Here is a 25,113-nt window from a genome sequence, read left to right as displayed (position 1 = left end):
TTCGGATAGGTAATCACAGAAATCTTTCAGATGCGGTGCGTTGAACAAGGGATCTTGACGGGCATCTTCGAGGTACTTTCTACAATAAGATACGTACGGGTGCTCTAAGACTACATCAGCAAAAAGGTGCGCTTGTTGAACAGTAAGTACTTACCTGCTGTGTTGGAAGGCACGGAGCTTGACATGGCCAGCGCTAGAGTGGGGTTGTTGTAGAATGTAAGTAGAAAGCGTTCAGCGCTACAATGTCAAGACATAGCCGGTATTGAGAGCGCCATAGAGTGCAAAGCGCCGTGTAAAACTGACGAGAGATATGTTGATGTAGTGCGATAAGGCCTAATATGCAACAGCACTCACCGGAAAGTCGTCGCAAGGCAGGGCAGGTGCAATGAATCTCATTGGCGGTATCAGTGGCGGCAGGCGTCACAGCCATGGCAAATGGCAGTCTCGCTAACACGAGGAGCTCCTGACGACCAGCGCATCAGCCCGTAAGCCAGTAAGTATGCAATGCACCTATTTCTAGAATCTTCAATTCGAGGACATGCAGGTGGCTTCACCGGAAATCGTGCGCAACGTCAGCGGGAGCTTGTGCGTGAAGGAGCGGAGGTCGACGCGTCGTGGCAGCGAGTGTATTCGTTATTCATACCATGGCACTGGATTGCGCGTTAGTAATAATTGTGCTCTGCGCTGATAACGCGTAGACATACCGTTCGCGCCCTCAGCTGTGTGGGCTTCCTGCTCGATACTTCCAGGCGATGAACACGGCATCAAAGTCGTAATATCATGGGAACGCGACATTGTGAATCACGAACTCTTGGACGCTATGCATTAGGTGTTATTGAAAACGCATCTAAGATGCTATCAGAATCGACGCGTATCACACGTCTCCAGCGATGCACGTAATGATGAGCCGCGGAGTCCGGGCGTGGTGGGTCCATTCCCAATCGCGTCTAGACCAAACACGCAGCTCTCGCATGGGCTGCAAGCAGGCAAGATGAGGCCAGCCACCCAGCCTTCCACATGAGACCATCTCCATAGTCATCGTCGTCGCTCGCATCTCATACAGCGAACTTCGACCTCGCTCTCAGCCTCGCACCATAAACCCAGATCAGATACATACCAATCTACTTCGTGTTAGCGCGCAGTCGCAGACCTGCTGGATCTCGTCAAACTTACAATACCCATGACACTCAAGCCGCCCAGGAGACTAATTCCCTTTCCTATGCCCAATTTGAGATACATGGGGCGGGAGAAGAGTACAGACCCGAAGGCGAAGGCAGAGCGACAGAAGTCGTTGCCTGCGAAGAGGGACGCAGCATACTGGGGGTAAGACATGGGCACATATGCTGGAAAAGCATTAGCGAAGTGATCCGTAAGCACCATGGAGGTATAGGCGACAACTTACAAAAGACAGCCTGAAAGATGATGTACACGCTAGTCGAATATATAACAATACCGATGGCTGAAGCGATCCAATGTACAGAATGACGCGCTGTCCAGCCTACGCATCCCGCTATCAGTACTTGATATCTCAGCTCTAGTCACGCCATGAGACTCACCAAAAATGAACAATCCAATCGGTACCCCAAAACTTGCGAAGATTGCGGGCACGAGTCTATGCTCTTGCGGCCTCAATCCTCTCTTGAGGATATCCGGTATGAGGTAGAACCTCAGATAGGAGAAGTAGATAGTCATCGCAATGACGCATCCCACGATGATCGACAGAAACACGATCGTCATCTCGCCGACGCTGAACCCGTATATCTCCAAATACACCAAAGGAAAGACCTCGAAGAAGGAGTAGTAGATACCGTATGTCAGCGCGGAGTAGACGTTGATGAAGAAGAGAGCAGGGTCTTTGACGCAGATTTCCAAAGGCTTGATGAGAGTATCGAGGAGTTCTGTGGAGAACTTGGTGCCCTTGCGATCGATCTCGGTTTGCGTGTGGATATTCGGATTGCCAGTCAGTGCGCGCAGACGGGCAGATCGATGGAGAAGGATGGTGGTAGGCTGCGTTTCTGGCAGGAAGAAGAAAAAGAGGAGGAAGACCGGGGCGGCCATCCAGAGGAGTTCCCACTGAGACCTGAACACGGGTCTAGTCAGCATCGCGCAAATGGGAAGGCTGGATCAACAAAGCGAAAAGACGTACCATCGCCAATTCTCCGCATAGACGGAGAAGCCAGATAGAAGAGGCCCTAGAGCTGGTCCAGCGAACGCGGCTGCTGTCCAGAAAGCTAGGCCGTACGGTATATGGAGCAGAGAGTACAAGTCTTGCATTGTAGCACCACCGTTCGCTAGACAAGGGCTTCCGAAGAAGCCGAGTAGGAAGCGAAGGAACAGGAAGCCACCGAGATTGTCTACTAGTGCGGTAGGTAAAGTGAGGATGGTGAAGAGCGCGAAAGTCGTGATGTACGGTATGTTTCTGCCGAGTTGTGGTACTGTGATGAGTCGTCAGCGAAGATTGAGGGACAGGAGAGGCTATCACATACCCTCGCTCAAAGGCGCAAACAACAACGGTCCAATGCCATATCCTACAAATGATCAGCTATCCATCCCATCCTATCATATCTCTCAACGCAGATCAGCAACACACCTAGCACATAAAGCGCCAACCCTAAACTCGCCTTAAAGGCCCCAACACCGAACTGACTCATGACCAACAGCGTACTGCTCACATAGATCGAGCTACCCGCGTACACAATAAACGTATACAGACAGATCAAGAACGCCGTCCATGCCTTCTTGCCCTGCGACCAGTTCTGCGGGTTCGCAGGGTCGGTCGTGGTGTACCATTCTGCTAGTATGAGGCCGTCGGCTGTTTTGACGGGGGCGATTACGTGGTTGGATGAACGTGTGGTGTGGAGGGCTAAGTCGGCTTCGAGGCGTGAGGGGCTGAATGGCAGGGTGTGCGACGGGAGGGGTGCTGTTGAGGTTGAGTTGCGGTCGGATGCGTTCACTCCTTCTGCGGTTCTGGAGGGAAGTTTTTCGAGGTCGACATGAGGGGACTCTGTAGTAGCTGGAGCTGGGCTGGGCTGTCTAATCGCAGTCGCGGAGTTGTCGGAGGGAGCCTGGCTCTGTGAAGCTGACACACTGGTACCCTTCTCGATATACGCAGATGGGATTTCGAACCCAGGTAACTCTTCTGGATACTTGAAGAACCGGTTACGCGTCGTGTAACGAACAAGCTGGCCAAAAGGCGCGTCGCGAACGATCTCCTTGATGGTGTCCATGGTTTCTGGGTGCGCGTACGGGATGTCGCAAAAGTCGATACTATCAAGCAGGCTACTCGAACGTTTCGGTATAACACCCCCTTTATACCTACACACTTTACCATCTATTCTAATCATCAAGCGGCTCTGCTCCCCTCCTCCCATCCAGCCAACGCACTGAAAAGCCATCTCCTCCCCAACGACAAATCAACGCTACAGTCAGCAAAAGCCATTACACACCACCGAGCGAATACTCATACACCAGAGAAAAGTTGCATGACGAAACGCTGATAAGACGCCGGACAAGGCAAGTAAGACCCGAAAGCGGGCGGATAGACAGCCACGTGATTGGTACTGCAGCGAAAGCCACAAAGCCCAACGGCGTAATTTGCACTTTTTGCTAACCGATCAGAATATTGTTGATGGAATGCAGTAGCAGGACTGGCTCGATAGCACGCGTTCAGCCTTTTGCTTCTGTTTACTGATCGGTGGTCGTCGTCGACGTGGTGGTGTGTTTTGTCAGATCCGCCAAGATCCGATATTCGATCTTCTGTGGCTGACATGTACATGCTGACGAGCATCGCTTACACAAGTCACCCTCATACAATGGGAAAACCCGGACACTCTAGAGCCTACGTTGACCTTAGACTGCCTACTTTGTATGTTTTTATCTTGATGTAGGCTCTAGGCTAATTAGTAGTACACGTTAACTAAGAAAAAGCTGGACAGGCCTGCAGCCTACGTTAACACAAAAACCTACAAGATAGGTGGCCTAGCGTTAATGTAGGCTCTAGACGCATTCAGTTTTTTTCTTGTATAAGGTGGGTACGTCAATGTGTCGATTATAATTATATGCACACTAAGAGCAGGTGACCACCCATAGGCCCTGTCTGGTATACGCCGACAATGAAACAGAAAGAAATAATGCCTCGCTCATGCAAAACCGTCTTGATCACATGCTTTTTTTCCGTCTCCAACTCCGTCTAAATTTGACTCTCTCCTCTCATCCCAGGGCCCTTCAACCATACGGCGGAGCTGCGATCATCTATTCGGCAGCTGACGTAGGTTTTGAATCATACGCAGTCTTTGCCGTATTGGTCAAGGTTTCTAGCTCGCCACTGGTTTCGCACATGGATCGGAAGGAACCGCCATCTTTTCGGACAAGATCGTAGGGATGGCCGTACTCGATGACCTCACCCTTGTCCAGAACAAGGACCTTGTCATAGTCAATGATTGTTTGAAGACGATGCGCTATCGTGATGGTGGTGTTCTTGATCTGACGAATGGTTTCTTGGATCTTCGCATCGGTGGCATAGTCGATGGACGCTGTGGCTTCGTCCATCAGCAGAACCTTGGGTGCTTTCAGTAGCGCTCGCGCTAAGCACAAAAGTTGTCGTTGACCTTGCGACAGGTTGGACCCGGATTCCGACACCAATGAGTTGAGGTTCTTGAATGGGTTCTTGTTGTCGGCCTCCATAGCAGCCTGTGCCGCTACATCGTCGCGGTCCACGGTACGCCCATCAGGCATGACCACGATAGTGTCTTCCTGTGTCTCGCCACGTTCCCAGTCGCGGTTCGCCAGAATGGACCCGGGATTTGTGGTAGCGGCTGAGTAGCTGCCGTTGACATCCGCTGTTACAGCGTTTGTTGTTGGAACGGGAATCTGGACAGCGCGAGGTGGGGTGGTCGCTCCAGTAGGAGTGACAGAGCCGGACGCGGGGCGTGATAGAGTAGAGATCAGGTTGACTTCGCGAAGGGCGGTGTAGATCTCTTCATCAGTGAAGATGGAGAAGGGGTCGAGATTGCTTCGGATAGTGCCTGTGAAAAGTGTCGGATCTGTGTAGTGTCAGCATCTGTTCCACCCTAATAAGATATAAAGATGTGCCTACCTTGCGGTACCATGACGACGTTCTCCCGCAGATCGTGCAGGCCTATCGTACCAACATCGATGTCATCGATCAAGATCTTGCCCTTCTCAGCCTCCAACGCCCGGAACAAGGCAAGTGCCATCGAACTCTTGCCGGCACCCGTTCGGCCTACGACACCGACCTTCTCACCTGGAAGGATTTTGAAGGTCAAGTCCTTCAGGACAAGGTCAAAGTCAGTTCTGTATCGCGTGCTGTAGTGGATGAACTCTACGGATCCCTTGCTCGGCCAGTTGGATGGTGGACGGTTCTCTGAAATGACAGATGGAGCTTCCTGGTCAACATCGAGATACTCCTTGACACGCTCGACCGAGTTCATATTCTGTTCATTAGCAGAGTAGAGACGAACGAACCACAAGACGTTCTCGGTGAAGGTAACAGCATAGGTAAGCGCGAGACCCGCTGCACCTGCATCAATGTGTCCAACGCTGAGCACCACGAAAGCTCCGGAGAAGAAGGCGACCATGGCACCGACGACGTCCACTCGGAACGCAAGCCACCTGTTGGCTGCCCAGAGATAGATGAACGGACGATGTTGAGTGTTAATCTTCGCCAAGTTCTCGCGGATGAAGCGGCGTTCGTCACCGTAGGCTCTGATAGTCGTCATGCCGGATAGTGTCTCACCAAACTGTTGATACAGCGGACTTCGATGTACGGATTCCAATCGCTTCAGGTCGCGGGACGAATTGATGTAGAAGCGACCGATGAGGAAGTAGAGGATGGAGATGAAGAAGGCCGCTATTAGGAAACCAGGAGTAATGATCGAGATAAGAATGACGATCGTGATGATTGAAGCGAAGCAATGGACAACACCAATGGCGACTGGCGCTACCTCTTGGTCGACGGATTCAATGTCCTTGGAGAACCTGTTCATGAGCTGACCGAGTGGTGTCTGATCGAAGAAGCGGAACTTGGCATGGGTGACCTTTTGAATGAGACGTTCGTGTATGCGTTTGGATGCAGCGAGAGACCCTCCAAAGAGGAAACCTTCTCGTAAGAAGGTGATGAACATGAAGATGAGTCCAAGAACGGCGTAAACGCTGAGGAAGTATGCAGAGTTGACGTCCGGGTTCGGGTCACTGAAAGTAGTCTGCATGGTGTTGTAGGCATACGACTGCTGCTCCGATTGTGTAAAGAAGGGAATGTTCCAGCTGCAAGTACCACTGTTCATGCATGTTCCCATGCCACTTATTGTCGGAGCATGCGTTACCGGAGATTGGTGGTGGCTGCTCGCTACAGCATAGCCCTTTTCTGCGTACGCGTTCGCCCATGTGCGGATCCAGAGGTTGGTAGATACCGAAGAGATTTGCGCAGCTACAAAAGCAATGGTAGCACCAAGCCAGTAGTACCAGGGGCCCATAGCTCGAAGATACATGGTGATGATGCTCAGCTTCACGCCCCCCTCTGCTTTCTTCTCGTCCTGACTGTTGCTGGCTGGCTTCTTCTTCTTAGCGTCCGGTTTGCCATTTGCGGTGCCATTAGCAGACCCGTTGGCGTGATTGGCATCGCCGTTTGCTTCTTCACCAGCATCCGAGGGCTCTTGAGAAGGAGGCTTGGACGCTCCTCTTGATGCGGGCCGTGATTTAGTAAGATCCTCGGTAAGCTTTCCTGAGTTGATGACCTCATCTGCTGTGCCTTGTGCGACCACTCGGCCGTTCTCAAGTGCAACAGCAAACTCTGCGTGTGGCAAACAGAGGCTGACGTTGTGTGTGACGAGGATGCAAGTTCGGTTGGCCATAAGTCGTCCGTGAAGTGCGTAATGGAAGATCCATTTGGCAGTATGGGCGTCGACAGCGCTCAGAACATCGTCAAGAAGAACGTGACGAGCCTTGCTGTACAACGCACGGGCCAATGAGATACGCTGTTTCTGGCCTCCGGACAGTGTGACACCCTTCTCTCCCACTATCGTCTCGTCGCCAGCATCAAGGATCTCAAGATCTCGCTTCAGAGAGCAGGCTTCGATAACCTCGTCGTAGCGCTTCTGGTCGAAAGGACTTGCGAATACGATATTGTCCTTGACCGTACCGTTGACAAGCCAAGCTTGCTGAGCGCAGTAAGCTATACTGTCAGTGAGTCCAGTGTCGGGGTCGGGAGTCAGGTCCTCTCGGCTTAGTCCACCAGGCAAGTAAACACTACCCTTGAGCTTTGTCATTTCACCAAGCAGGCCCATGAGCAATGAAGTCTTTCCAGAGCCAGTGGGTCCAACAACAACGTTGAGCTTGCCGACACAGAACGTCAGGTTGAGGTCCATCAGCTTGAAGGCATCCGCCGAAGCCTGGTCTGCCATGTCTGTTCCTCCCCAGCTGAACGTACCGTTCTCGAATCCAATGATGGCTTGGCCATCTTCGTCCTTCTTCTGGGTCACGAGTTGCGAGTACTTGTCCGTCTCAGGCTCGGACAGATACTCCTCGATACGATCAACTGAAACCTTGGATTCTTGGACGTGGGCAACCATATCTGCGAGCTGGTCCAGCGGGATCCTCAGAATTTGGAAAAGCGAGAGGGCGGTGAATGCGACAGATGGAATGAGCGCCTTATGTTCAACGTTCGTGTACACGAGGAAGGACAAGAACGTGATTAAGACTGGCGAGCCCGACCATATCGTAGCTGCCACCGCCCACAGAATGTATCTCCGTCGCAGATGCTTGAGCTCAATGTACCGCTTTTCGTTGACCAGACCAATGAAGCGTTGCTCCCAAGCAAAGAACTTGATAATCCGGATGTTGGTGAGGACTTCGTTGGTCGTGTGGATGCGGGCATCGGTGGCCGCGAGAATGAGTTTCTGGATCTTGGAGAATTGTCGCGCAACATACATGTTGATCGGGAGCAGGAAAACCATCATACCAATACCAGCAATCGAGCTGTAACCCAAGATGCGGTAAAGCAAGAAGACAGCTACGACAACTTGGACAGGGGTGTTGGCCCAGAGGAAGTGTAGATAAGCGCAGATCTCACTGACTTTGAAAGCGTCGACAGCCATCAGGTTGATGATGGCACCGGTGGTGACCTGAGCGTCGGATTCGGGTTTCGATATTTCATCTTCTTTCGAGGCTCCAGTCGCCTTCTTCTTTTTGCCAAAGGTGAAGATGCGCTTCAGTCCCTTAGGTTCTTCATCATTCTCCTGCTTCTTCTTCTCCTCGCCCAAGGCCTTCTCGGTGGTAGCTGCTGCTCGTCTCTTGAGCGCTTTTGCGTAGATTTCTCCAATGATGACAGCGCGTAGGCGGATGCAGATCTTTCGACCGAGCCACAGCGCTTGGCCGTCAGCAAGTGCAGATAAACTGCCAGAAACGAACAGTAAGATGACGTAGAACCAGGCGGCGTTGGCTGGCGTCTGCTCAGGCTTCTCAACGTACTCCAGAATGACCTTGAGAAGTAGTGTCGGGGCGAAAGTAAGGAAACCAGAAATGGCAGCCCAGCCTGCTTGGATGAGTAGACCACGCTTGAAGTGCTTCAAAAGGTGGTAAGCTAAACCGGATGTCTTCTTGACCTGACGGTAGTTCGCGATGACAGCTGCAGCCTTGTCCTTGGAGGGCAAGTTCCAGACATCGGTAAGCTCGTATGTCTTCTTATATCCTGTCCAGACGATTGGATCGACCCAGCTGAAAGTGGCAAGCGAGAAAACACTAGCGACAGGTTCCCGGGCTGGCGCGATGTCGCCTTCATACTCTAGCTCCACCGCCTTGTTGCCTTTCCTAGAGCACAAAGAGATAAGGAATAGTAGCGAGACGAGGACGAAGTCGCCAATCATCAGCTTCCGGTGCAGAGGCGATCGCGGGTGGATGATGGCCGACCGGAATAGGAGGACGCTGAAGACCCATTGGAACCCGTAAATGAAGGCAGTGTGGTACCACAGCTTGGGAAACGAGAATCTGCTGGTGCTGGAGAACAACAATCGCAGCGAAGCCAGGGTGGCAATGTAGGCCCAGACCGCAACATTGGCAATGGCCGCAAGCTTGCCGTGCCTGCCCCAAACATTGGTCACCAGCACAGCGACATGGAGTGCCAGCTGGGCCAGTACCGCGACTTCCTCGAGTATGACGACCGTGAGCTCTCCGCGGGGTTTGTCTACGGCCATGGTGGAGACCGTGTTGACGGCGTGAAGCGCGAGATCTTCGTTCCGGTCAAGGTCGTCTTCGGCATCTTCGTAGGGTTCGTCGCCATCGTAGCGAGGACTGCGGAAGGACCAAACATTGGCGGGGTCTTCGAGGACACTGTAGGCATGGTAGTATCGGGACGCGGTGGCGGCGAAATAGAGTTGGACCAGTAGATAAACGACGGATATTCCGCATACGATGAGAGGGAACAGTGTTTGAAGATAACTGCGACGTGTTAGCTGAGTGGTCGTTCGTGGTGGCGCATCGCCTATCGGATGGCTGCAGTGGCATCTGAGACATCGCGTCGTGGCGCAAAGCAAAAAGAAGCACCTACTCTTGCTCGAAGCACCGCGAGAAGTCGTCTCTGCCCCAGAACGGGCCTCTACAGTGGGCGAACATGGTGTCTGCCGCAGTTGTACGAGACCTGTTGTGACCTGTGGTGGTGTTCAAATCTCCAGCACTCGCACTCGCTATTGACGGCTGTTGAGGCGCATTGGGACTAAAGGAAGGACCGGAGGGTGTATTCGCGCCTTCTGCTCGATTGCGCCGAAGTAAACAAACGGCAGCAGGGGGCCTCCAGCGATTGTGTCCAGGATAGGGTGGTTTGCGAGGAAGGGAACTGCTTCTTCGGTTTGCGCTTCCACTTGCCGCAAGAGCTTTTCCAGATCCGCACTGACGTTCACGCGCGCGTGCCCGAACTAACAAATGATGTAATTAGAGATTGCTGCCGATGTGCAACCGAGATGCTGGGATCAGATAAGATAGCTGCAGATCAGATAACCGGCCCAATGTAAGAACGGGTGCAACGAGCCACAGTGAGCGGTCGCAAACTACTCTATCGAACCGTCACCGTGGCTGCTGGTGTGGATATAGCGAGCAGTCTCACAGAGAGAGCTAGATCGTCACGACATATTGTTTGACAGGGTTCGTCTCCGCTTGACTCAAGGTGACATGGTTGTGCAGCAGATGCACCGATGCGCATGTGTCACAGAGCAGGCCATGCATCCGTCTCACGGCTTTTGTCGCGCTTTGCCGCTCTGCAGCTTCACACTACCGTACGCTCACATATTGACCGCCTCCATTAAGGTTCGCAGAGTCATAATCCGATGGGTTCGTGACAACAGCTCCAAGGGCGAAAGGGCCGTTCGAGGGCGCGCTGATACGTGCCGTACGCCTCCCGCTTCCAGACTGGAGGTTTCGGTCGTGTCGTCGGTGCAACCCAGTATTGGGCACGTTGCTAACTGCGTCGGTCTTCGCGCCGTGTCTTGCCTGATGCTTCTCTTCACTACCAGGCAGGCCGTGGTAGCTGGCGCATGCCAGAGAGCCTCACGTTCGCCCTAGTGTACAAGCCGATAAGCACCAAGGAATTACATCGAACGCGTAAAAGAGTCGAGAAGAGTCATAACGAGTCGGAAAGAGCCATAATGGACCTCCCTATACCGACGACAGCTCTATCGCGGGCTGCCGGACATGGCAAAGTCCAGATGTCCGGGGTACTGTGATGGCTGCAAGCTACCTCCGCGGCTAAGGGTAAGTGGGACCAGGCGTTAGCTTCCCCACAGCTTACCAATTCGGCTGCCGTGCACACCACCTGTAACGTTGCTGACATTGCCAATAGGCCCGTCGTTAGGCGCAGCCTCAAAGTCGGTGAGAGACTCGCACACACATGCCTCCCCAAGTTACCTGCTGGCGCCATCTGCGCAGGTGCCGGTTCCCCTGGCGCGCCCAACGCCTTGGCCAGAGAACACAGCGTTGAACGCCGCGCAACGCTCGAGTCCTGCGACATGTGAAAACGGCCTGATTCCGCGATCTTCGCTCTGGTTATACCAGGGACGTCCTTGAAGCGTCTGCAATTGAAGCGCAAAGCTTTGGGCCGCCACTGTGACACAGGTGTCTGTCTACTGCCTACAATCGCACAATGTAACAAGTTCGCATGCGCGACAAATTAATCTGGGTTAGAACCACAAACCGTGTTGAGCGACGTAGTTCAGAAGTCATGTTGATGGCGACATGGACAAATTCCTACCAAAGAGATGGCAATCCTCAAACGTCGAACAGGCAGGCACGATGAGGCAGTCAGACAACACAACCCGCCCACGTGCTGCCTCTCCACATCCCCGTGACCTATACGAACAGTCGTTACCTTCTCGCAAGCCTGCGTATAGTCTGTCATTTTCTGGGACATGGGACGTATACATGTTACTTATTTCCCTACGTTAACGATGCGACAGTCGACTACCCGCTCCATTCGCCTGGACGCTTTCGAGCTTCTAGGCACCGGTCAATCACAACCCACAGTACGCCTTCTATCAAGAAACACATGAAATCGCCGCAGATAGTCAACGCATGGCCATCTCAACTCGCCAGGCCGCTGTCACTGGACGCCACATATGACGCCTCAAGCCTTTGCCAACCTGTCAACAAGCTTCTAAGTCCATAACTCCATCTCAAATGCGAGTGAGCTGCTGGAATGCAAGCCGTACATAAGAGGGCGAGCATACGCATACATGGATCTTGACGCTGACACGCTTCATCGCCTCTCTTTCCTGCAAAGGGTATTGGATTACTGAATCTGGAGGCTTCGTTACGCTGACACCAGGCTTGAGTGTTGGGACATGATTTGTTTGCGAAAGCTCTTGTGTACTTTGACACGGGATGCAGCATTCGTTCTACCGCGACGGGAGTCTACGTCGTCTACAAACGGCACCTTTAAGCGATAATACAGGCAGTACGCCGTAGTATATAATCTCACATAGTTCCCAATGATACTGTTATCCAGAAACGCAACACCCTCCTCATCGACGATGCATCCCACACACCCAACAGCAGTGCTTCTAGCATCCCTCCTCCCATCCCCCGTCTTCTCAACAACCCCCAAACACCACCCCTCCTCCTTTCATCCCAGCGCCATCATAACCCGAGACGTCGCCATCATCGGCGGTGGCTCCTCCGGCACCCACGCCGCAATCACCCTCAAAGACGCCAACAAAAGCGTCATCGTCGTCGAGATCAAGAACCGGCTAGGCGGCCACACAGAAACCTACAAAGACCCCGCAACCGGCCTCGCTCAAGACTACGGCGTACAAGTCTACCACAACGAAAGCACTGTCCTCGACTACTTCGCCCGCTTCGACATTCCCCTCGGACAACCACAATATGCCGGCAACGACGCAAACTACGACTTCAGCACCGGTCTCGCCGTCAACGTCAGTGCACCGAGTGTACAAGACCTCGGCGCCGGACTTCAGAAGTACGCAGCGTTCCTAGCCCAATTCCCCAAGCTAGAAAGCGGCATGTTCCTCCCTGACCCCGTCCCTGAAGACCTAACCATGCCGTTCGGCGACCTCGTTGCCAAAGTCGGTCTCGAAGCTCTGGTACAGATGATGTTCAGTACGAACCAGGGTATCGGGGATATACTCAGCGTGCCCGTGGTGGAGAATGCGCGTGTTAATGGGTTGGGTTTGGTCCAGCAACTCGCTGCGAATAGTCTTGTTGCCACAGCTCGCCGCAACAATAGCGAGTTGTACGGGAAAGCGCAGGCTGAGCTCCTTGATGCGGATAGCTTGTTGCTGTCTTCTGAGGTCGTGCGCTCGGTACGGAGGGAGAGTGGTGTGGAACTCGTTGTCAAGACACCCGATGGCGTCAAGTTGGTACGCGCGAAGAAACTCCTTGTCACCATTCCACCGCGTGTGGATCTGCTTGCGCGTTTCGATTTGCGGAGGCAGGAACGTGAAGTCTTTGGGAAACTTATCGATGTTGGGTATTATGCTGCTCTGGTCAAAAATACGGGTACACCTGACGACTTGGTCATTTACAATCGCGCGCCGGACACCCCGTACAACCTCGCTGCCCTGCCGGGTGTCTATACCATGGGGCCAACCGCTATTCCTGGTGTCAAAGCGATTTATTATGGTTCTCAATGGTCGAATGCGACATACCCACTTTCTGATGACTTTGTTAAAGGGGAGATGATCGCGGGTATCAAGCGATTGCAAACGGCAAATGCTGACAAATTCGAAGCAACAGAGCCAGAGTTCGTGGTGTTTACATCACATGCGCCGTTCTACACGCAAGCCGGTCCTGAGGATATATATGCTGGCATTTATGACGAGATGAACGCGCTACAGGGGGTGAGGAGCACGTATTGGAGCGGTGCGACGTTCCGAGCGCAAGATAGCAGCGCGCTCTGGAAGTTCAACAAGGAGATTGTGCTTCCTATGTTGATGGAGGGACTCTGAATATCGGGAGTGGATAGAAGTGATAGCATCTGAAACATCGATTTCTTCTCTGGATATATACAATGCTTGGTATGGAAAACGCGTCTACTGTCGAGCCTTGGCGACGGGTGTCCAGGGAGAGTACTTGGGCTTGACACTATCGTCTGTTAGTACCTGACCTGCCCATGTCGCAGTCTGGAACGTACGTGTTGTAAGGCTTGTATCCCGAGCGGGTCCACGTGAGAGTCGGCCTGTGCTCCTTTGGCTCCCAGACGCGGACCTGGCGCTGCAGAAGCGGGTCTGCGGCTGGTGACTTGTCGACCATGTATGACATCCAGGCGTGCCTGTGTAGAAAGTCAGATGTATGTTCTTCCCAAAGTCGTGTTTCGCGATTTTTGGTGCTGTAGCATACCATCCGGGTTCGATCTGAGAGCTGTTACAAACGTTAGTTTTGCTCCTTGTCTCCACGTTCGTTGCAACATACGGATCGAACTCATGGTCCTTGTAGTCGACCCAGCGGGTTCGGACTATGCCAGTCAGATATATGACTTCATCGTTGAGATCCGCGAATCTTACGAGGAAGCTCCTCCTCCAAGTTCTCGAAGTACTTATTGCCGTACTTGTCCTGGCCGATCAAGGTTCCGGCTTTAGTGTCACCTGTTCCCCATTAGCCCCTCCCTTAACATGGCGATTTATTTGTGTCCAAGCGTACCGATGTTCTAAGCGTGCGGGCGACTCGATCAGTCTATCTGCGATGTAAGGTGAGGGCGCGGGGATGCGAGCGTACCGCCATTTGGTGGCCATATTCCTGCGGACGTGTTAGCATTGCCATGTCAATTACTGCAGGCATTGAAGCTCACCTTAAGTCCAACTCGGCGCAGGTTGCGCAGCGTTCTCATGAGCGTCGACATGGCGGCGTTTGGTCAATTCAGCGTTCGTGATGCTTGTCGGATGTTGCTGCTTCGCGATTGACGATGCCAAGCACCGCTCTCACGCCTTTCCCAAGGCATGCTAGCGCGAGCGTGATCCTTGTCGCCCAACCCCAAAGTGCATCAAAACTTAAGGAGTCGAAGCACATACCAGCATCCGGCGTGATAGCGAGTGGCCAACATGATAATAAGAAGCTTATTACGCGCCCAAGCACCGAAGATCGCGGGGAGGAGAACTTTTCGCATCCCACCTCGGACATTCAGGACAACGCGAAGATATTCGACCTCGAGTGCTGAGATGGCTTCACCTGTGCCTCAGAGCCAAGCGTCTATGCTTGCCACGATAACGACAGATTTGGATAAGATTGCGCCGCGATTTGAGATTCAGCCAGATCAGATTGAGATTCTTCAGACGCCTGCTGAGTTCTATCAAACATTGAAGGTAGGTCGGTCTTTGTTGTTGTCATTTTCCTACTCACTCTTCTGTTCTGTTTCTCTGTTGGAATGTTCAACTCTTACAAGACAACATTCATCTCATGTTTCAATCAGCGTGCTTCTGTACTATCTGTCATTCTGTCAAGAGCCACACTACTCTCCCATGCCTATTTACTTCTGCCCTTGTACCGTATCTGCGAACTCCATGTCAACACTCCATCCCCAATGAACGGCTAGAGGGACAGAGATGCTGTGAGCAAGCTTATTCGTGGGGATGAAACCTCGTACTAACGGAGTCAGGACAAAATATCCAAAGCTCAATACCGGGTCTATCTATCTACACTCTACATCGGCAAGACCGAACATGAACTCATCTCAACTATTCGAGATGCTCTCCAACGTAACCCCAATCTCAAGGTCTCTTTCCTCACCGACGCTCTTCGCGGAACCAGAGAAACACCAAACGCTTCAACTGCCTCTCTTATGACACCTCTCATCTCAGAATTCGGATCAGATCGCGTAGAAGTACGCATGTACCATACGCCCAACCTAACCGGTCTGCGAAAGAAGTACATCCCAAAACGCATCAACGAAGGCTGGGGTCTCCAGCATATGAAGTTGTACGGCGTTGATGATGAGATCATCATGTCCGGAGCAAACCTGAGTGAAGATTACTTCACGAATCGACAGGATCGGTACCACTTGTTCAAGTCAAAAGACCTGACAGACTACTTTAAGAGGATACACGACGGCGTCGCAAAGTTAAGCTTCGACATACAGCCAAGCACCCAAGAAGGAAGCGGAGGCTACACCATGGCCTGGCCAACAACCAACGCCGCGCCCTCACCACTAGACTCCCCCTCGAACTACAAATCCGCCGCGGAGAAGCACCTCGCCCACCTCCTCCTACCATCCAACTCCCCAACCACCACATCTCCCTCACCCTCCACTTCAAAAACAACAATCTACCCCATCCTCTCCCTCGTCCCCCTCCTCCCCTCCTCAACCGAACTCCCCGCTCTAACAAAAATCCTAACCCACCTCACCACACCCCCCTTACAAAACTCGTCCTGGACCTTCACAGCCGGCTACTTCAACATGACGCCCTCCTTCCGCCGCCTCCTCCTCTCCACCCGCCCGGCCTCCGGCACAGTGCTAACCGCCCACCCCCACGCCAACGGCTTCTACGGCTCCAAAGGCGTAAGCGGCCTCCTCCCAGCCGCATACACACACCTCGCGAAATCCTTCCTGCGCAAAGTAAAACACGAAGGCCTCAGCGAGAGCATCGTGCTCAAAGAGTGGAAGAAGGGTATGGTGGGCCAGGAAGGCGGGTGGACGTATCATGCCAAGGGGCTGTGGGTTACGTTTCCCTCTGCCAATGGAGTAGGGGAGAAGGAAGATCCCAGCTTAACGGTTGTTGGGAGTAGCAATTATACGAAGAGGGCGTATGAGTTGGATCTTGAGGCTAATGTTGTTATTGCGACGGAGGATCCCGGGTTGAGGAAGAGGTTGGGGGAGGAGGTTAGGTGGTTGGGGGAACATGCGAGGGAGGTGGGTGAGAAGGAGTTTGAGAGGCCGGAGAGGAAGGTTGGGATGGATGTTAGGATGGCGATGTGGGCTGTTAGGGTATTGGGTGGTGCTTTGTGAGGAGGGTTAAGCATTGTGTATACCACTATGTATCAGAAATTGCGATGTTTTGTGCAGAGCATGACCAGAGGACGTAGCACTTGGGTGATTGAACGTTTTACTTTATTAACATTAGGAGGAGCTATGGAAGAAGTGTGATGGGTATATATGCAGAAGTCAAGAAGGAAACAAATGGACATTCAGCTTGCGCTGCCAAATTCTTCGCATCTTGTACCACGACTCCAAAATATTAGACCAACGAGATGCCTTCTTAAATGCGACCTCTCTAGCTCATTCAGGTGTAGACCAGCAATTCCGGGTTGCTCGCCAGACCACCAAGCCCCGATCGCCGACGACACGGCTGATGGTATTCCAGATGCCGTCGTCGGCAAAGTCCATGTCATCGAGGTTCAGGTGCTGTCGATAGCTCCAGACTTCCTCTAATGAGACGTCTTTTGAGTTGTTTGGGCTTTGATATGGTATCAAAGCATGTGCTGATCGTGGCGCTACCACGTACACAGAGCCACGGTCGGCTTTTGGTGGCTTTCGTGTCCGACAAGGCGGTAGTGCTTCCTTAACCTTTTCGATCATCTGTTCGGCTGGACAGCCCATCAGATCGACGGTCTTCAGCTCCTCGTTCTTGCCGTTCAGCAGCCACGTTGGCGCGCTGTACGTCTTCCACCAGAACGCATTAGAAACTGTCTCGTTTGTCTTGGCAATGTTCATCTGAACTGGGACGATGCCACCCTGGTGGTATACGCCCATCAGGATACCCAGGGCAACGTTGAAAACTACCCAAGTAACGATCCAGCTCTTTCGAATGCGCGGAGTCGGTAGGCGTATTGAGGAGAGTATTAATGGTACGGCGGGAAGTAAGAATCGTGCTTCTTGGTGTGGGAAGATGCTGAGAAGTGCGACGCCAGATATAGCTGAAAGGAGAATCATAGAAATGTGCGCCCTGCGCAAAAAGAACAGAAGCGGTGCCGCCGGACCGAGAAGTTGAGGGAGATTGACGAGGAAATGTTGGTATCGTGGATGTATGCCATGCTGAGCAAGGTTCGCGGAATCCGAGTTGTAACGGAAATTATTGAAAGGTGTGATGACGGCGCCGCTGATGAGTTTGGAAAAGGTAAATTCGCCGGGGGTATAAAACGCCGTGTCTACGCAGATAGCAAGGAAAGCTGTGAAGAGAGCGAACGTTGCAAGGAAGGCCAAAGAGAATGGTCTGTGGCTGTCAGTGAAGGTCAGAAGACGAGAGGGGCTGACTTACTTGCGCTTGAAGTGGGGTAGCAAAGTCGTCGCAGGAAGAAGCAGGAATGCTGGAAAGGTGATGCGATTAAAGATGCCTACGACGACCATGAAGCCGAGGATGGACGAGGCCAGGATGCCAGAGCGCTTCTGCACCTTGCGTTAGCCGCATATCCTAGATCGGCGAGCGGACCGAAACAACTCACCTTATCGTCCGTTATCCTCTGGATCAAGACCAGGCTCCAGAGCACCAGCAGCGTCTCGATGCTGTTGGAGAAGGTATGTGTCTGGAACGTCCAGGTCACATACGACGATGCGACGAGCATGACGGCAACACGACGCGCGCGCGGCGAAGCGACCAGCTCGTGGATAGCCCAGTCCTCCATCACGACACTCAGCGTCAACATGAGTACGCGCAGCGCCCAGTAGACGACCGACGGCGAGACGTCATATCCGAAGCCCTCCCATAGCCAGCGCAAGATGTACATGGGCCAGCCGTATGCGAGCCATAGCGGGAACGTGCTGCGGATGGGGTTCTCGGAGGTGAACTCCCAGGTTTCGTGGACGGGGTAGGAGAAGACACGCCCTGGATACAAGTCAGTCGTGGCCACGGGCGCATACGCAGACAGTGTCGCGACATACCGGCAATGACCTCGGGGCCCTGGAAGTTCTCGTCCGGGTGCAGATAGCTCGGCGATAGTGCAAAGTAGATGCGCACCAGGATCAGCAGGAAATAGACACGCCGCCACATGATGTCGAAAGTCGAGATGTGCCGTTTGGGGGTTTGGCGGGGTTGAGCAGGCGCATATCTGTCCGCTGTGGTGTTTGTTTTCGCAAAGTGAGGCCAACAAATGTTTTAGTGGCCTACGTCAATCAATCACCAGTTGCACGCGGATAGGGGGGCCGGTTGCAAGAGCGAATGGTGAGTTATGCTTTGCGACTCGTGCACTGTGATGATCTGCGAACTACATGGCGAGCAGAAGCATGGCTGATATATCGGCCGACTATCATGCGGCCTGATCAGATGCGATGTGGCAGCAACCGATGGTGCATCGGACTTGTCCACGGCTGTCTAGGCTGCCTTTGCATGCGGATCCGTTGCAGGCAGAAAGGTCACGTGGCGCAACATCAGTGGATCAGGTACCCAAGTACCCCTTCAAGGATACGTGTAGATGGGGTCGAAGTTGATGCGGCAGATCTGATGTTGCGATTCTGGTGTGAGCAATACTGAAACGTATCAAGTAGCCTTTTGAGTCACCGCGCATTTGGCCCGCTGGCGACTCTGGCTGGTCCTTGCACCCTTACCCAGACGTTTGTCGCCGGGGACTCAACGTACATCTCTTCTAATGACAGGTATCTAGAACGGGTCGTGTTAGCCCCAGGCATCATCCTCTGTGAGTCCGAATCCACGTCGTATTCTGGTAACTTCTGCCGGCTGTGTGCGGCGTGGAGTCATCCTCCGTGCCATACGCGGGGGCTCGCCCAAAGTTCAAGTGAGCGCAAACACGGCACAAGCTGCTGGCCCACAAACGAGAGGGCAGCAATTCACAATGTCTTTTTTGAATCAGCAAGCAGCAAAGTGAAGCCGTGTAACAAAGCTGGTTCAAAGCACATACAACCTGCGTTCTCCCGTCACCACAGCGTCCCTTTGATGATTGCAGCCTTGCGCCTTGCCCCATCGAGCGAGCTTGGCGCCTGAGCTTAAACAGCGAGGCGGAGTTGGACCGTGGTTGCCTCTCTCACCCTCACAGCGCGCAAACGTGGAAGCAAAACGCCTGCGCCTATATAATCACTGCCCACCCGAGCCCCAGACGCTCTTCCCACACACATTCTCCATCAACTCTCAACGCAACGGCCACTTAACCCTGCCGCTCAACTCCATCCACAGCTTACCCCACTTCTACAACCACCTCCAACACCTTACCTTAAGCTATCGCAATGGCTACCACGAACTCTGAGGGAGTCAAGATGATCAACATTACCACCTCCGATGGCATCCAGATGGACGTCGAGCGCCCCGTCGCCGAGCGCTCCATCCTGATCAAGAACTTGCTCGAGGATCTTGGTGGTGAATCCTCCGAGTCCATTCCCATCCCCAACGTACGTACTCACCTTCCCACCTCCACCAAGAACAGCCACTAACATGTCGCAGGTCAACGAGGCCGTCATGAAGAAGGTCATCGAGTGGTGCGGCCACCACAAGAACGACCCGCCAGCCACCCAAGACGACGACTCCGACTCGCGCAAGAAGAGCACCGACATCGACGAGTGGGACCAGAAATTCATGCAGGTCGACCAGGAGATGCTCTTCGAGATCATCCTCGCCGCCAACTACCTCGACATCAAGGCTCTTCTCGACGTCGGTTGCAAGACCGTCGCCAACATGATCAAGGGCAAGTCCCCCGACGAGATCCGCAAGACGTTCAACATCCAGAACGACTTCACCCCCGAGGAGGAGGAGCAGATCCGCCGCGAGAACGAGTGGGCCGAGGACCGCTAAATGCGCGCACCTGGGTACGCTTGACCTCTTTGCCTCCGTATCGCATCGGTCAACGGACCGCGGACAAATACGGACCGGCCGGTGCATATGTGGAAGGGTTTCGTCTCCGGCGTAGGGGAGTTCATGGTTGTGGTTATTTTTCAAAGCGCATGATGCTGAGACTGTCCTTGTATTGGGCACCAGCAGGTTATGGATATTACGGTGGCTTACTGTACGTTGCATTCGAGACGCCCGTTTGTGACCTATTGCAGGTAGCTCAATCAAAACGTTAAATCACTTCTCCCCATCTTTTACCTTTTGCGACTCCGCATGTAACCTCGGCTTTCCGTATGACGTGATCTGCAAGTTGTGGAAGTAGGTTTCGCAACTACCAGTCAGCACTCGCTCGGCTCTTCTATGTCACCGGGATACATCGCGATTTAATATAATTTGAAGTTGAAGAAGATTCATGTTGAACTGATGGCCATTCCGAGTTGAGCTTATTCTTCTATACATTTTCATAACCCATGCCCGAGCTAAATATCCAAAACGCCAATTTCAACTGCAGACGCCTTCAGTAGGCGTCTCTCGCTACAAGGTCGCACATTTACCACCCCCTCTTCGCGAGCTTCTCGTCCTCGCCCATGCTACCACAGTTGATACCAACCATAGCCTCACCCAAATCCATGCTAACCTCCATAAGCACCTTGGGGTCCTTGTAATGCGTAACCGCCTGCACAATAGCCTTAGCCCTCTTCGCCGCATCCCCAGACTTGAAGATACCAGAGCCAACGAATACACCATCACAGCCCAACTGCATCATCAACGCGGCATCAGCGGGCGTCGCAACACCGCCCGCCGCAAAGTTGACAACAGGCAGACGGCCCAGCTTAGCCGTCTCCTTGAGCAGCGCGTAGTCGACCTGGAGCTCCTTTGCGTACGAGTACAGTTCCTCGTCCGACATGCTCTTTGCGCGCGCAATCTCGCTGTTTACAGTGCGCATGTGGCGCACGGCTTCGATGACGTCGCCCGTGCCGGCTTCGCCTTTTGTTCGGATCATGGCTGCGCCTTCGGAGATGCGGCGGAGGGCTTCGCCGAGGCCACGGCAGCCGCACACGAAGGGGATGCGGAAGGGGTGCTTGGAGACGTGGTGGATGGCGTCGGCGGGGGTCAGGACTTCGGATTCGTCAATGTAATCTACGCCTAGGGCTTCGAGGATCTGGGGTGTTGGTGTTAGCAGGCATCTTGTGGGTTTGGGGGAGGTGCTGGATGTACCTGGCATTCGACGAAATGGCCAATTCGCGCCTTGGCCATGACGGGGATGGTTACTGTGTCCATGATCTCCTTGATCATCTTGGGGTCGCTCATGCGGGCTACGCCACCCTGGGATCGAATGTCGGCGGGGACGCGCTCCAGGGCCATGACGGCTGATGCACCGGCTTCTTCTGCTATCCGTGCCTGTGGGGAGACATTGGTTAGCAATTGGTCGCGTTACCCAAAGCACCGCGTAGTGAGCTTGGAGAAGACGAAACTTACTTGCTCGGCGTTAACAACGTCCATAATGACTCCGCCCTTCAACATGCGTGCCAGACCGGCCTTGACGGCAAAGTTGTTCTCGCCATCCTGTGCACCGTGGCCGTTTGTGGTGGGGAGTTCAGTTGCCATTGTGAAGTATCGTGAGTTTTGATCGGAGGAAATCGAATAGATGTCGGAGGTAAGGTAAGGTATGAGTAAAGTAAGATCGGGTCAATTAGTAGTGTAATAGAGCAAGGTACTTTCACAGACGATGAGGTATTAAAGTCTAAGGGGAGGAAAATAAGGTAAGATCGTGAGTCAAAGTCGTCCGCGATGTATTACCTGTACATGTACCCGCGGAATCGCAATATTTTTTTGCCTTTGTAAGGTCCCTCCATCCCGCCTTCGCAGCTCGGAGGTTGCCCCGCCATGTTCCGCGGCGGCGTAGGGACATCTAGACCCCGCTATGCGCCCTTTGACACACGCGATGCATATGCGCCAATCAGCCGTCGGGAAAGTGCGATCCATGGCCGTGAATTGCCGTCGGCTTAGTCAGAGGATTTGAATGGTTTCATTTGGCTATGTAGTGCTGTCGCTGAGGATGGTACAAGCTGTCCCGTCATCTGATGTGATTTCGGGCCGAGTGGGGCAGTAGCCGGCCCTGGACCCTGATAGACGGTGGAAACGCCAGGCTCCATGCATGTCGCCGTATACACTACTAACGCTGTAAGTATGCCAATGCCGTGCCAATACCGAAGACTACCTTGCGATGCATAAAAGCGCTATTCAGAATGCTGGCACCCTAGTTCTCTAGTACGGTGCTGTCTCCCGCTTCAACCACTCCAACGTCAAAGAGTCATTCTCGAAGAATTTGCTCGTCTTCTCATAGACCTCCTTGTGGTATTCGTTGATGAAGCTCTTCTCGTCTTCTGTAAGCAAGCTCATGTCGACAAGGTTCCTGCAGTGTGGAGTCATCGTAACATGCTCGAATCCCAAGAATGGCTTGTCACCGAACTTGTGCTTCGTCTCGACTTCTCGCACCATGACCATGTTCTCGATGCGGATACCGAACTTGCCATCTTCGTAGTATCCAGGCTCGTCAGATACCACATTCCCTACTGCCAAGGAGACTTCAGAATATTGAACCCTAGTGCCAATTCCGATAGGACCCTCGTGTACGTTGAGGAACGAGCCCACGCCGTGTCCAGTGCCGTGACGGTAGTCGAGACCTTCCTGCCATAGGAACTGGCGAGCCAGACTATCTAATGCGAAGCCTGTCGTACCCTTGGGGAACCTGACGCGCTCGAGAGCCATGTTGCCCTTGAGCACAAGCGTATATGCGGTACGTTCCATCTCAGTCGGCTCCGTGAAATGCATGGTCCTCGTTGTGTCTGTAGTACCATCTCGATATTGCGCTCCAGAATCGCAGAGGTATATAGCTTTGGGTTCGATGACCGAGCACTCACCCTTCTCCGGCTTGTAGTGGATAACAGCTGCGTTCGGCCCCGTCGATGAGATGGTGTCGAAAGAAAGACCCATGAACATATCGTGCTTCTTACGAATCTCCTCGAGCTTGTCGGCACCGTCAACTTCATCGAGCGTGGCCTTCTTGTTGATGAGTTGGTCCTCCAGCCAAGCGAAGTACTCGCTCAGCGCAGCCCCATCACGGATGTGGCATTGACGCATACCCTCCAGTTCGACTTCATTCTTGACTGCCTTTGCATCTCCAACCGGACTACGGGTTTCTTCGACCTTGTCGTCCCCGCCAAGGGCCTTGTTCAGGGCCCACGATGCTCGGTTGGAAGTCAGGAACTTCTTCTGTATCTCGGTCTTATCCATGGCCTCGAACAGCTCCTTGCTCAGCAATGTGACATCTCCAAATATAGCCTCGTATGGTCGGATCGTAACCTTGTCGCCCAAGTGCTTCTTAACATCATCGGGGAGCTTGCTTTCGTCGACATATAGGGTAGCTGCGGTGGACGTGACGACGGCGTAGGAGAAGAATACGGGGTTGTAGGGAATGCTACATGTTGTCAGTGACGTACTCTGATCGGGAAAGAATGCTCATACTCGCTGCCGCGGAGGTTGAATAGCCATGCGACCTCGTCGAGCATGGATACGACGAAGCCCAGGCTCTTCCGCTTCTCAAGTTCCTTGCGCAGGTCCTCAATCTTGTCTTCGAAGCTCTTTCCAGAGTATTTCTCAGGCTGCACAATGACCTTCTCACTCGGTCGGGCTGGCCTTTTGTCTCCCCATACGAGGTCGATCAGGTTCTCGTCGATGGCCTTGTACTCGCCGCCCTTCTTCTTGATCTTATCGGCAAGCTTGCGAGCGTCTGCTGCAGTGACAACGCTGGGATCTACACCGACGACCTTGCCTCCCTCGGCCTGGTCTGCGGTCCACTCCTGGATGGTAGGTACATCCTGTATGCCTTGCTTCAGGAGCTCCCAGTTGCTGTCCAGCTGCTTCTCGGCCTGGTTGAAGTAGCGTCCGTCGGTGGAGAGGGCGGCCTTGTCGTGGGTGACGACTGCATAGCCAGCGGAGCCAGTAAAGCCACTGATGTACTCTGAGTGGTGTCAATGGGTGGGATGCGATAGGTAGCGGGGGCCTGACCTCGTCGCGCGTCACATGGGGCGATGTACTCGCTCTGGTGGCTGTCTTCAGACGGGACCACTACTATGCGTCAGCTATATGTCATCACATGTCTGCACGGGCGCGCCTACTGTAGATGTCGACATTGCGCTCCTTCATGAGCTTGCGGAGGTCCGCCAGCCGCTGGGTCGTGTCTACCTTGGACATGTCGATGGCACGCAGGGCAGCAGAAGCGTGGAAGGGTCTGACTCGGAAAGATGGCGTCCTTGCGGCTACATATGCAGCAGCTGTCGCGTGGGAGCGCCCTAGAAAACGCGGGAGGAGCATATAGGGTATGCCACGGTCTCGCGCCTACGATCGGGACATGCATAACACCCCGCCGTGCCCGCGCACAGCACAGCGACAACGCCGCAGCCAGTCCCGCACTAAGCGCAATCGCCAGGGCTCCAATCAAGCCTTGCCAAGCGCAAGAGCCCTTACTCCCAGGCACCGTAGGGAGGCGCATCTGTATTTATTGCAACACCAGGTCCCCGACGCTGGACAGTCACTAACATGAGCTTTCGTCGCCGTAGTCTGCTTCCGATTTTGCCCCACCATACGCGCAGGTAGAGGCGACCTCGCGCAGCCTCACCCAACTCCCGGCCCTGCACCTTTATATTTCGGCACGGCCTAGAACCGCCATCCCTAACAATCTCGAAATACGACGGGCTATGTCTATCGTCTAGGGGGCCAATCGCAGTCACCATCGCACTCGATTTTGTGTACCCTCTTTTCGCGCCTTCCACATCTCACGTCGCACCTTCCTGCTTTCGGTAACGTCTGACCTGGTTCCTGGAACCCTGACATC

At 53.5% G+C, this 25,113-nt stretch overlaps 9 protein-coding genes across 9 annotated transcripts; 3 read left to right on the top strand and 6 right to left on the bottom strand.

The window, feature by feature from the left end:
- Positions 1-1,121: 1,121 nt before the first annotated feature.
- Positions 1,122-3,227, bottom strand: J4E90_002881 (uncharacterized protein; the record flags this gene model as incomplete). The annotated part of the gene is made up of 6 exons (XM_051432457.1): positions 1,122-1,124; positions 1,174-1,343; positions 1,557-2,080; positions 2,264-2,435; positions 2,487-2,528; positions 2,591-3,227. 6 exons carry the CDS (start codon positions 3,225-3,227, stop codon positions 1,122-1,124), a joined length of 1,548 nt encoding a protein of 515 aa, XP_051293879.1.
- Positions 3,228-4,251: 1,024 nt separating this feature from the next.
- Positions 4,252-9,624, bottom strand: J4E90_002880 (uncharacterized protein; the record flags this gene model as incomplete). The annotated part of the gene is made up of 3 exons (XM_051432456.1): positions 4,252-5,042; positions 5,096-9,450; positions 9,560-9,624. 3 exons carry the CDS (start codon positions 9,622-9,624, stop codon positions 4,252-4,254), a joined length of 5,211 nt encoding a protein of 1,736 aa, XP_051293878.1.
- Positions 9,625-12,029: 2,405 nt separating this feature from the next.
- Positions 12,030-13,463, top strand: J4E90_002879 (uncharacterized protein; the record flags this gene model as incomplete). The annotated part of the gene is made up of 1 exon (XM_051432455.1): positions 12,030-13,463. One exon carries the CDS (start codon positions 12,030-12,032, stop codon positions 13,461-13,463), a length of 1,434 nt encoding a protein of 477 aa, XP_051293877.1.
- An 84-nt stretch (positions 13,464-13,547) lies between these two features.
- J4E90_002878 (uncharacterized protein) lies at positions 13,548-14,353 on the bottom strand (the record flags this gene model as incomplete). The annotated part of the gene is made up of 8 exons (XM_051432454.1): positions 13,548-13,599; positions 13,649-13,786; positions 13,855-13,875; positions 13,927-13,969; positions 14,019-14,099; positions 14,155-14,161; positions 14,230-14,250; positions 14,303-14,353. 8 exons carry the CDS (start codon positions 14,351-14,353, stop codon positions 13,548-13,550), a joined length of 414 nt encoding a protein of 137 aa, XP_051293876.1.
- Positions 14,354-14,552: 199 nt separating this feature from the next.
- Positions 14,553-16,453, top strand: J4E90_002877 (uncharacterized protein; the record flags this gene model as incomplete). Its single annotated transcript, XM_051432453.1, has 2 exons — positions 14,553-14,813; positions 15,107-16,453. The coding sequence occupies 2 exons, from the start codon at positions 14,553-14,555 to the stop codon at positions 16,451-16,453; spliced, it is 1,608 nt and encodes a 535-aa protein (XP_051293875.1).
- A 270-nt stretch (positions 16,454-16,723) lies between these two features.
- J4E90_002876 (uncharacterized protein) lies at positions 16,724-18,431 on the bottom strand (the record flags this gene model as incomplete). Its single annotated transcript, XM_051432452.1, has 4 exons — positions 16,724-17,657; positions 17,703-17,830; positions 17,887-18,266; positions 18,323-18,431. The coding sequence occupies 4 exons, from the start codon at positions 18,429-18,431 to the stop codon at positions 16,724-16,726; spliced, it is 1,551 nt and encodes a 516-aa protein (XP_051293874.1).
- Positions 18,432-19,618: 1,187 nt separating this feature from the next.
- Positions 19,619-20,180, top strand: J4E90_002875 (uncharacterized protein; the record flags this gene model as incomplete). The annotated part of the gene is made up of 2 exons (XM_051432451.1): positions 19,619-19,780; positions 19,833-20,180. 2 exons carry the CDS (start codon positions 19,619-19,621, stop codon positions 20,178-20,180), a joined length of 510 nt encoding a protein of 169 aa, XP_051293873.1.
- Positions 20,181-20,766: 586 nt separating this feature from the next.
- On the bottom strand, positions 20,767-21,824 carry J4E90_002874 (uncharacterized protein; the record flags this gene model as incomplete). The annotated part of the gene is made up of 3 exons (XM_051432450.1): positions 20,767-21,378; positions 21,435-21,617; positions 21,696-21,824. The coding sequence occupies 3 exons, from the start codon at positions 21,822-21,824 to the stop codon at positions 20,767-20,769; spliced, it is 924 nt and encodes a 307-aa protein (XP_051293872.1).
- A 660-nt stretch (positions 21,825-22,484) lies between these two features.
- On the bottom strand, positions 22,485-24,473 carry J4E90_002873 (uncharacterized protein; the record flags this gene model as incomplete). The annotated part of the gene is made up of 4 exons (XM_051432449.1): positions 22,485-23,697; positions 23,745-24,240; positions 24,288-24,347; positions 24,398-24,473. 4 exons carry the CDS (start codon positions 24,471-24,473, stop codon positions 22,485-22,487), a joined length of 1,845 nt encoding a protein of 614 aa, XP_051293871.1.
- Positions 24,474-25,113: the final 640 nt, after the last annotated feature.

Source organism: Alternaria incomplexa (assembly GCF_024043165.1).
Source record: "Alternaria incomplexa strain BMP 0042 chromosome Unknown scaffold_3, whole genome shotgun sequence".
In the NCBI taxonomy this organism is placed as follows: domain Eukaryota; kingdom Fungi; phylum Ascomycota; class Dothideomycetes; order Pleosporales; family Pleosporaceae; genus Alternaria; species Alternaria incomplexa.
The sequence above is the reverse complement of the archived record's forward strand: the minus strand, read 5'-3'. Positions and strand labels throughout refer to the sequence as shown.